Source organism: Jaculus jaculus, chromosome 1 (genome assembly GCF_020740685.1).
Source record: "Jaculus jaculus isolate mJacJac1 chromosome 1, mJacJac1.mat.Y.cur, whole genome shotgun sequence".
Taxonomy (NCBI): domain Eukaryota; kingdom Metazoa; phylum Chordata; class Mammalia; order Rodentia; family Dipodidae; genus Jaculus; species Jaculus jaculus.
In genome coordinates, this window is record NC_059102.1 from 58,342,574 (window position 1) to 58,354,497 (window position 11,924).

At 42.1% G+C, this 11,924-nt stretch overlaps 2 protein-coding genes across 2 annotated transcripts in view; both read left to right on the plus strand.

Moving 5' to 3' along the window:
- Pip5k1b (phosphatidylinositol-4-phosphate 5-kinase type 1 beta) overlaps positions 1-11,325 on the plus strand; it is a 320,487-nt gene extending 309,162 nt beyond the window's left edge. The window contains exon 16 of the mRNA XM_045142359.1: positions 11,299-11,325. The gene's annotated coding sequence lies outside the window, so the exon portion shown is untranslated. The remainder of the gene's footprint in view (positions 1-11,298) is intronic.
- Positions 3,415-5,129, plus strand: LOC123457759 (heterogeneous nuclear ribonucleoprotein K-like). The gene is given in 2 exon segments (XM_045142362.1): positions 3,415-4,317; positions 4,319-5,129. Coding segments are annotated over 2 exon segments (1,380 nt in total). The 5' UTR covers positions 3,415-3,517; the 3' UTR covers positions 4,899-5,129.
- Positions 11,326-11,924: the final 599 nt, after the last annotated feature.

An 11,924-nucleotide genomic window follows, 5' to 3' on the forward strand; every position in this document is an offset into this window, starting at 1 on the left:
CTACACTTTCATCTGTATCTAAAATATATATTAAAATGTTATGATAGGGCTGATGGCTCAGCAGTTAAAGGTACCTGCTTGCAAAGCCTGCTGGTCAAGATTCAATTCCCCAGTACCTATGTAAATCCACAAAGTGGCACATGCATCTGGAGTTTGTGTTCAGTGGCAAGAGGACCTGGCATGCCCATTATCATTCTATCTCAAATAAATAAAAAATCATAATTTAGACAAAAAGAGATTCAGGTGAGGTGAGCCAGTAATAGCAGCTAGTCTGGAGGCTCAGGCAAGAGGATGAAGACCTACCTAAATGACAGTGACTTCAAGGGCAGCCTGGGCAACATAAGAAGATGTGTCTCAAAGTAACAAGTGAAAAAAGCAGGAGGGAGAGACCTAGCCTAGCATGCACAAGGTCCTAAGTTCAAAGAGCACACATTGGAGAAAAATAGACCATTCAACAGATGATGCTAGCAAAACTGAATGTCCACCTGCAGAAGACATCTCTCAACCTGCACAAAAATTAATTCAAAACCTAAAATGGAGCTGAAAAGATGGTTCAGCAGTTAAGGTACTTGCCTACAAAGCCTAATGACCTGAGTTCAATCCTCCAGTACCCACATAAAGCCAGATGCAGGAAGTGGTGCTCATTCTCTCTCTCTCTCTCTCTCTCTGTCTCTCTCTCTCTGTCTGTCTGTCTCTCTCTCTCTCTCTCTCTCTCTCTGGCATAGTGACTGTGGTGGTTTGATTCAGGTGTCCCCCATAAATTTAGGTGTTCTGAATGCTAGGTTCCCAGCTGACGGCAATTGGAAATTAAAGCCTCCTAGAGGCGGTGTGTTATTGGGGGTGGGCTTATGGGTGTTATAGCCACTTTCCCCATGTCAGTGTTTGGCACACTTTCCCGTTGCTATTATCCACCTTATGTTAGCCAGGGGGTGATGTCCACCCTCTGCTCATGCCATTATTTTCCCCTGCCATGGTGGAGCTTCCTCTGCAAGCCTGTAAGCCAAAATAAACCTCTTTTTCCCATAAGCTGCTTCTTGGTCAGGTGATTTCTACCAGCAATGTGAACCTGACTGCAACAGTAAAGTGGTCCCAAGGAGTGGGATTGCTGCTAGACACCTGACTGTGTGGCTTTGGCCTTTTGGAGCTGATTTTCAAAATGAATGTGGAAGGATTTGAAACCGTGGCCTAAGAGATGCCTTGCAGTGCTGTAAGTACAGCTTGATGGACTATTCTGTTCAGAATTGAAAGACCTGAATACAGTAAGAACTATGGGCCATGAGGTTTGGCTTATGAGGGTGAGAAAGACCTTTGCTCAGACTGGGTTAGCAGTTTGTGTGAGAAGCTTGCTATTAAGCCCATAAGAAGTTGTGCAGGAGTGCACTGCGTAGAAATGTACTGGTGTGGACTGGAGAGATGGCTTAGCAGTTAAGCGCTTGCCTGTGAAGCCTAAGGACCACGGTTCAAGGCACGATTCCCAGGACCCACGTTAGCCAGATGCACAAGGGGGGGCGCACATGTCTGGAGTTTGTTTGCAGTGGCTGGAGGCCCTGGCGCACCCATTTTCTCTCCCTCTCTCTATCTGCCTCTTTCTCTATCTGTCACTTTCAAATAAATAAAAATAAACAAAAAATATTTAAAAAAAAAAAAAGAAATGGACTGGTGTGAGCAGAGGGATATGGCACAGAAAAAAATGAAATCTTTGGGCCTAAACTGCTGTCTGTTCACCTGCAAATTGTTTGAGAGATGACAACCATTGAGATTGGGACAGCTCACCTACACTGGGGCTACAAAAGAATGTCCTGTTCTTCAAAGTCTGCTTTGTTCCTCACTGGATTAACAAACTGGTGCTCTACTTGGTGTTGTGGAGTATTAAAAAATGCAGCAAAGAGAGGGTCATTGACTTTGCAACATGGTCTTGTGTTTTGAAAATGACCATGGGCAGTGTGAAGCAGGTTTGCTGGATGCCTGCATGGAGACCCCATGGAACCATGAGGATGAACTGTGGGTTGCAGTGGAGACCCAGTGGAGATACTGGGGCCATGAGATGGCTACTAGGGAAAGCTGCTGGGCCCCAGATGAAGTTTTCCAGGACTGTGAGTAGCCTAGCTGGAGGGGCAGAATTGGAATGCAAAGGACTGTTGCTGGTTAGAATTACCAGATTTAGAAATTTGTCACTGGCTACAGTTGTTGAACTTGAAGCTACAGAGTTTGATGTTTTCCCTGGTTGTTTTAAATTTTGTATTGGTTGAATACTTCTTTGCCATGCCTCATGCCATATTTTGTAGTATGAATGTTTATTCTGTGCAGTTATGGGTTTTGGGGGGACTTTTTGGTATTATGGCTCAATTAAAAGATCTTGGACTATGGAAATGTTGCAGCATCATTGGGATTGATAAAAACTATGGGGACTTCTAAAGTTGGACTGAATGCATTGTATTTTATATCACGTATGGATATCAGTTTATGGGGTCAGGGCGGAATGTGGTGGTTTGATTCAGATGTCCCCCATAAACTTAGGTGTTCTGAATGCTACATTCCCAGCTGATGGAGATTTGGGAATTAACACCTCCTGGAGGCAGTGTGTTGTTGGGGATGGGCTTAAGGGTGTTATAGCCAGTGTCCCCTTGTCAGTGTTTGGCACCTGTTGCTATGGCCCACTTGATGTTGGCCAGGGGGTAATGTCCACCTCCTGCTCATACCATCATTTTCCCTGCCATCATGGAACTTCCCCCTCAAGCCTGTTAACCAAAATAAGCCTCTTTTTCCCCATAAGCTGCTCTTGGTTGGGTAATTTCTACCAGCAATGCTGAACCTGACTGCAACAGTGACACACACATTTAATCCCAACACTTAATCCCAACACTCGGGAAGCCAAGGTAGGAGGATCAACATGAGTTTGAGGCCAGCCCGAGACTGAATATTGAATTCCACATCAGCCTGGAAATTTTTTACCTCAAACCCTACCTCCCCCCAAAAATTCTGAAATGCTGAAAGTGCTATAGGAAAACATAGGGAACGCACTTCAAGATATAGGTATAGCCAAGAAGTTTCTGAACAAGACTAAGATGGTATAAGAAATCGTCCAAGAATTAACAAATGGAACTACAGGGAATTTAAAAGTTTCTGCATAGCAAAGAAAATTATTAGTATAGTGAACAGAAAGCCTAGGGAATGGAATAAAATTTCTTCCAGCTGCACATCAGACAGTAATTTGGTAGTTAGAGGTCATAAAGGGCTGCCAAATGAGAGCCAGGCGTGGTGGCGCATGCCTTTAATCCCAGCACTCAGGAGGCAGAGATAGGAGAACCAGCGTGAGTTTGAGGCCACCCTGAGAGTCCATAGTGAATTCCACATCAGTCTGAGGTAGAGTGAGACCCTACCTTCAAAAATCAACAACAGGCTATTGGCGAGGCTACTGCAGACGCTATTACCCTCTGTTTCTCACTGCACCGATGTTGACGTCTTGCCTGTCCCCACTTGTTTGCCGCCTCTAGATAACTGTCTTTAATATAAGAAAATGGAAACTGAACAACCAGAGGAAACCTTCCCCAACACTGAAACCAATGGTGAATTTGGTAAATGCCCTGCGGAGGATATGGAAGAGGAACAAGCATTTAAAAGATCTAGAAACACAGATGAGATGGTTGAATTGCGCATTCTGCTTCAGAGCAAGAATGTGGGGGCAGTGATTGGAAAAGGAGGCAAGAATATTAAGGCGCTTCGTACAGACTACAATGCCAGTGTTTCAGTCCCAGACAGCAGTGGCCCCGAGCGCATATTGAGCATCAGTGCTGATACTGAAACAATTGGAGAAATTCTGAAGAAAATCATCCCTACCTTGGAAGAGGGCCTGCAGTTGCCATCACCCACTGCAACCAGCCAGCTCCCGCTCGAATCTGATGCTGTGGAATGCTTAAATGACCAACACTATAAAGGAAATGACTTCGACTGTGAGTTGAGACTGTTGATTCATCAGAGTCTGGCAGGAGGAATTACTGGAGTTAAAGGTGCTAAAATCAAAGACCTTCGAGAGAGCACTCAGACAACAATCAAAAGTTTTCAAGAATGCTGCCCTCATTCCACCGACAGAGTCGTTCTTATTGGAGGAAAGCCTGACAGGGTTGTGGAGTGCATAAAGATCATCCTTGATCTTATATCTGAGCCGCCCTTCAAAGGTCGTGCACAACCTTACGATCCTAACTTCTACAATGAAACCTATGATTATGGTGGTTTTACAACGATGTTTGATGACCGCCGTGGTCGTCCTGTGGGATTTCCTATGCGGGGAAGAGGTGGTTTTGATAGAATGCCTCCTGGTCGGACGTCCCATGCCTCCCTCTAGAAGAGATTACGATGACATGAGCCCTCGTCAAGGACCTCCTCCTCCTCCTCCTGGCCCGGGTGGCTGGGGTAGTAGCAGAGCTCAGAATCTTCCTCTTCCACCACCCAGAGGAGAAGATCTAATGGCCTATGACAGAAGAGGGAGACCTGGAGACCGCTATGGTGGCATGGTTGGTTTCAGTGCTGATGAAACTTGGGAATCTGCAATGGATACATGGAGCCCATCAGAATGGCAAATGGCTTATGAACCACAGGGTGGCTCAGGATATGATTATTCCTATGCAGGGGGACATGGCTCTTATGGTGATCTTGGTGGGCCTATTATTACTACACAAGTAACTATTCCCAAAGATTTGGGTGGATCTACTATTGGCAAAGGTGGTCAGTGTATTAAGCACATTCGCCATGAGTCTGGAGCTTCCATCAAAATTGATGTACCTTTAGAAGGATCCGAAGATCAGATCATTGCTATTACAGGAACACAGGACCAGATACAGAATGCACAGTATTTGCTGCAGAACAGTGTGAAGCAGTATGCAGATGTTGAAGGATTCTAATGCAAGATATTTTTTTCTTTTTTATAGTGTGAAGCAGTATTCTGGAAAGCTTTTCTAAGACTAGTGAGGAACTGAAGGAGTCCTGCATCTTTTTTTTTTTTTTTATCTGCTTCTGTTTAAAAAGCCAACATTCCTCGGCTTCATAGGTGTTCTGCATTTGAGGTGTAGTGAAATCTTTGCTGTTCACCAGATGTAATGTTTTAGTTCCTTACACACAGGGTTGGGGGGAGGGCATGCAAAAACTAACATTGAAATTTTGAAACATCAGCAGAGTGAGTGAATTTTATATTTTGTTCATTGTTGGTGGTTTTAAAAAAATTCTCCCTGTGTAATTATTGTGAACACCTTGCTTTGTGGTCACTGTAAACATTTGGGGGAGGGGGATAGAGAGGAAAGTAATAGTCCACATGTCCCTGGCATTTGTTCAGAGCAGTCTGCAGAATGTAATGCTCTTTTGTAAGAAACGTTTTATAATTTTTAAAATAAATTTAGTGATTCTATTTTTGGTGGTCTTTTTTTTTAAGACAATTTTCAAATGGAGGTTGAATACCCCCCCACCTAAACACTTGAGTTTGGTTTTCAACTCCTCTGTTGGACAAAAGTGCTCCTCTTGAATATAGGTTTTTTAAGCTTGGGTGATTTCTAGATGCTTGGACAGAAATCCCGTCACACTTACTCCTACTTATAATGAAATCTGAGGGTATTTTTTTCAAATGTTTGCTCCCACTTTTCACATTTTGTAAGTTGTGAAGAGCCCAGGTGTGAGCAGCAGTACTGCAGGATACTAGTTTATGCCAGAAGTCTGATGGACAGCAAGTTTTATCAAAATAACATTCGGTTATGGAAGTAGCTGATGCTGAGTAAATTCTCATTATTTTTGTTAGGTAATTTCTCACTTATAGACTTAAACTGTCAACCTGCCTAGTGTTTATTAGTTAAAATTTGTAATATATTTTGTAATATAATATAATTATATTATATTCTGTAATATAATATAATTTGTTATATATATATATATATATATTTGTTTTTCCATTGTATGCAAAATGAAAGAATAATGTACCATTTCCCTGCTCCGTGTTGAATTATGTAGGAAATGTTTGTGAAGATTCAAAAAAAAACGGAAAAGTTACTGTGGATGTTTTGTGTAGTATCTTGGCATTCGTATTGACAGTTTAAAATCCACATCCAAATGAAACTTCCATGATGCTAAAAAAAGAAAAAGAAGAAAAAAAAGAAAAATGAACAACAACAACAACAACAATAACAACAAAAAACACTGCCAAAATTAAACATTAAAAAAAATGCTAGTCAATAAATGGGCTGGTGAAATGAGCAGATGATTCTCAAGAGAAGAAACACAAATGGCTAGTAGATATTTCTTAAAGTGTTCAACATCCTTAGCCATCAGGAAAATGCAAATTAAAACCACCACTATGAGGGTGGGAAGGGAGGGAATTACCATGGGATATATTTCATACTCATGGAAAATGTTAATAAAAATTTAAAAAAAAAAACCACCATTATGAGATACCATCTGACCCCAGTTATATAACTATCATCAAGAAAACAAATGGGGCTGGGCATGATGGTGCACGCCTTTAATCCCAGCACTCAGGAGGCAGAGGTGGGAGGACTGCTGTGAGTTCTAGGCCAGCCTGAGACTACAGAGCAAATTCCAGGTCAGCCTGGACTAGGGTGAGACCCTACCTCAAAAATAAAAAGAAGATAAAGAAGATGACAAATGGTAACAAATGCTGGTGAGGATGTGAGAAAAGAGGAGCCCTTGCTTATTCACTGCTAGTAAGGATTTAAACTAGTATAGCCGATGTAGAAATCATTACGTAGGCACCGCAGTCAGCTTCACATTGACTGGATGAAACTCCCGACCAGACACAGTAATGGGAGAAAGGGAATTTATTTCGAGCTTACAGATCCGGTGGAATTTCCATAATGGCAGAAGAAGTTGGCCATCTTTCACAAATCAATGAGAATGGAGAAGCAACCACCACCAATACTAACAAGCACACTCCAGGAACCCCAGGCAGAACTCAAGCACTTTGCATATCTTTAAACTGCCCCCATACCTTAGGGCTGGACCCTAGGGCCCACCCACAGTAGTACCAAGTTACAAGCTGGAATAAAACTCCTGAATCTACTGGGAGACATCCATTAAAACTACCCCAGGGGGTTTCTCAAAAAATTATATACCAGGCCGGGCGGGGTGGCGCACGCCTTTAATCGCAGCACTCGGGAGGCAGAGGTAGGAGGATGGCTGTGAGTTCAAGGCCACCCTGAGACTACAGAGTGAATTCCAGGTCAGCCTAGGATACAGTGAGATCTTACCTCAGAAAACCAAAAAAAAAAAAATTAAATACCAACTGATTGCATTCAGTTTTGCATTGCTGGCAGAAATCATCCAACCAAAAGCAGCTCGTGGGGGAAAAAAAAAGGTTTATTTTGGCTTATAGACTCGAGGAGAAGCTCCAAACAAACAAACAAAAATACCATGTGACTGATTATATGATCCTTGGCATATACCCAAAGAGCTTTAAAACCAGCATAGAGATACATACACATCCATGTTTACTGCTGCTCTATTCACAATAGCAAGGAAATAGAACCAGCCTAGATGTACATCAACAAAAGAATGGATAATGAAAATGTGTGTGTGTGTGTGTATGTATGTATGTAATAGAAATTTTATACAGCTCAAGGTAAAAAACAAAATTTGCAGGGAAATGGGTGGATCTGGAAAATACTGTATGACATGACTTAGACTCAGGAAGACAAAAGTCACATGTTCTCTCTTATATGAAGAATCTAACTTCTTTTTTATTTTTTAATTTGAGACAGTGAGAGAGAAAGAGGCAGAAAGAGAGAGAATGGGTGCAGCAGGGCCTCCAGCCACTGCAAAGGAACTCCAGATGCATGCTCCATCTTGTGCATCTGGTTTATGTGGGTCCTGGGGAATTGAATCAAGGTCCTTCGGCTTTATAGGCAAATGCCTTAACTGCTAAGCCATCTCCCCAGCCCAAGATCCTAACTTTTAATGTTTGTTGTATGTAAATTAAGAGGTGTGAAAGGGGGTATAGGCTATGAAACTAGATAGGGGAACAAGAGGTATGCGAAAGGAGCGAAGGGTAAAAGGACACAAGTGACAGGGAAGCAGAAAGGAAGCTATTGGAGGGAGATGGGGGAGAGGCGTGGGAGAGAAGAGGGAGAGGGAAACAACAAAAAAGTTTTGTTGAAAAAAAATACCATAATAAAACCTTTAAACTAATCATTAAAAATATGTTTTGGCCACACCAAAGCAGCTTAGGGGGAGAAATAAGCAGAATAATATCACAATACACTGCTCTACCAAAAAGTGAAGGTGTATAAGGAATTATCAACCAAAGCAGGAGAGACTCTGAGCTTCTAGCAAACACAGAAGCAGCTCCCGCCACGGCACTGGTCCGGATCTCTGGGAAGAGCTATGCCCTGCCCCGCCCTGCCCTGCCTGCCCTGCCTCAGCCACAGGAGCAGAGCCAGGAGAGGGGACTCTCCAATCACACCAGCCTCCTTGCGAAGTCAAAACCCTGCAGGAGAACAGCAGTGATCAGCATCTGAGGAAAAAGACCACGGGGACCAGCTATGTAGCTCTGGCACCCTCAACAGCCTCCTGCCCCAACCTCCAGTGCCCACAACCACTGGAGATCTGGGGAAGGGAGCTCAGCTACACAAGACTCAGCTCAGGTGATCAGAACAGTGGACCATTGACCCAGCCAGCCCAGCCAAGCCCACAGCTCAGTAAAGTAGGACCCAAGTGGGCATACAGCATAGCTGAGACCTGAAGCCATTCCAAAAGTCAACCTCCTCCAGGTCAAGACCTGTCCCAAAGGCTGGTATATAGGCCCGCCTTGGAAGCACTTTTCATAACCTTGGTGTCAGAGCAGGTTATCTGTTAGACTTGACTGATAGTGGGCTTTGACATTCTTAAATAAACTGTATTTTGAGATTGTCTTTTGTTGCTTCCTGATTTATAATGCCATTGTCTTCTTTTGTCATTCTGGGGAGCAGGTTCTCACTCTGCCCCAGGGTAACCTGGTCCAAAAATTTCAGCCTCCCAGTTGATAGGATTAAGGGTGTGGGACAACACACACTCTTAGGGATTTTGACTTTGTTAGATTATATGTTTGTTTTAATACCCACTCGTGCTCTGTGCTGGTTTTGATTGTATATATTGCTCAGTTGAATTTTAGAATTTGCTCCACCCAGCCTACTAGAATACTTACATAGCAGGCAAACCCAATGCCTATGGTCACTTCTGATTTTACTCTGAGAATAACATAACAGCCACACCTGACACCTTAATGTCCTACCCTAAAAAGATATAACATCATCGGGCTGGAGAGATGGCTTAGCGGTTAAGCGCTTGCCTGTGAAGCCTAAGGAGCCCGGTTCGAGGCTCGATTCCCCAGGACCCACATTAGCCAGATGCACAAGGGGGCGCACGCATCTGGAGTTTGTTTGTAGTGGCTGGAGGCCCTGGCACGCCAATTCTCTCTCTCTGCCTCTTTCTCTCTCTGTCTGTCGTTCTCAAATATATAAATAAACAAAAAAATTTTTTAAAAAGATATAACATCAGATTTATATGACCCTGATACCAAAACCAAAGAACAAAAAAAGAAAATTACAGACCAATCTCCCTCATGAACATAGATGTAAAAATTCTCAACAAGCCGGGCATGGTGGCACATGCCTTTAATTTCAGAACTTTGAAGGCAGAGGTAGGTGGATCACCAGGAGTTTGAGGCCACACTAAGACTACATAGTGAATTCTAGGTCAGCCAGAGCTAGGGTGAAACCCTACCTCAAAAAAAAAAAAAAAAAAATTCTCAACAGAACACTGGCAAAGAGAATACAAGAATATATCAGAAAGATCATTCACCCCAACCAGGTAGGCTTTCTCCCAGAGATGCAAGGATGGTTCAACATATGCAAATTGATAAACCTAATACATTATATAAATGGATTGAAGGAGAAAAATCACATGATCATCTCATTAGAAGAAAAAAAAATTGACAAAATCCAACATCCCTTCGTGATTAAAAAGTCCTATAGAAACTGGGAATAGAAGGAACATATCTCAATATAATAAAGGCTATTTATGACAAACCTACAGCCAACATAATACTAAATGTGGAAAAATTTGAAGCTTTTCCACTAAAATAAAGAATAAGACAAGGGTGTCCAGTGTCCCTGCTTTTATTTGATATAGGACTGTAAGTCTTAGCTAAAGCAATAAGGCAAGACACAGTTATAAAAGGTATAAAAATTGGACAGGAAGAGATGAAATTATCATTATTTGCAGATGATATGATTCTATACATAAAGGACCCTAAAGATTCTACTAACAAACTGTTAGAGCTTATAAGCACTTTTAGCAATGTATCAAGGTATAAAATAAACACACAGAAATCAGTAGCTTTCCTATATATTAGCAACAAACATGCTGAGAATTAAATCAGGGAATCATTCCCATTCACAATTGTCTCAAAAAATAATAAAGTTCCTTGGGATAAACCAAAAAATTGAAGGATTGCTACAAAGAAAACATTAAAACACTGAAGACAGAAATTGCAGAAGACATTAGGAAATGGAAAGATATCCCAGGTTCTTGGATTGGAACAATCAATATTGTGAAAATGTCAATCTTACCAAAAGCAATCTATGCATTTAATGCAATCTCCATCAAAATTCCAGTGGCACCAAGTGTGTTACCACATGCCTTTAATCCCAGCACTTGGGAAGCCAAAGTAGGAGTATCACTGTGAGTTCAAGGCCACCCTGAGACACATAGTGAATTCCAGGTCAGCCTGGGCTACAGTGAGACCCTAGCTCAAAAAACAAAAAAGGCTAGACAGATGGCTTAGCAGTTAAGGCACTTGCCTGTGAAGCCTAAGAACCCATGTTTGACTCTCCATATTCCTTCCATGTAAGCCACATGCACAAAGGTGAGGCAAGCACAAGGTCACACATGCCCACTAGGTAGCTCAAGCATCTGGCATTGGATGGCAGTGGCTGAGGCCCTAGTGTACCAATTCATATTCTCTCTCTCTTTGTCTCTGTCTGTCTCTCTCTCTCTCTCCCTCTCTCTCTCTCTCTAAAAAAAAAAAAAAAAAAATTCCAGGAGCAGGAGAGATTTCTCAGTGGTTAAGGCACTTACCTGCAAAGCCAAAGGACTCAGGTGTGATACTCCAGCACCCATGTAAGACAGATGTACAAGGGGCATACATATCTGTAGTCTGTCTGCAGTGGCTGGAGACCCTGGCACATCCTTTCTCTCTCTCTCTTCACCTGCCTATTTGTCTCACTCAAATAAATAAAAATAAAATAAAATATTTTTTAATTCCAGATTTTCAGTGATGGAGGGGACGTGGAGATCCATGCAGCAAAGGATGTGGGACTCTGCAGATATCTTCAGTCCCTTCCTGCTTTCTTGTCTAATAAAATGATTTGAGCACAAAAAAAAAAAAAGAAAATCCGAATGCATTCCTCACAGAAATAGAAAAAAACACTCCTAAAATTCATTTGAAAGGACAAAACACCTTGGATGGCCAAACAATTTTGAGCAACAAAAATAAGGCTGGCAGTATTGCCATACCTGATTTTAAGCTATATTACAAAGCCATAGTAACAAAAACAGCATGGTACTAGCACAAAGACAGACACTTAGGTCAATAGAATAGAATAGAGGACCCAGATGTAAATCTAAGCAGCAGCAACCATCTGATTTTTGACAAAAATGCCAAAAATATTCATTGGTGAAAAGACAGCCTCTTTAACAAATGGTGCTGGGAAAACAGGATATCTGTATGTAAAAGGATGAAAATAGAACTTTATCTCGCTCCATCCACAAGAATCAAGTCCAATTGAGTCAATGACCTTAATATCACACACACGCGCACACATGCGCACACACACACGCGCACACACACAAAATAACGGTAGGTCTGTTGGGCTTGCCTCAAAAAATAAAAA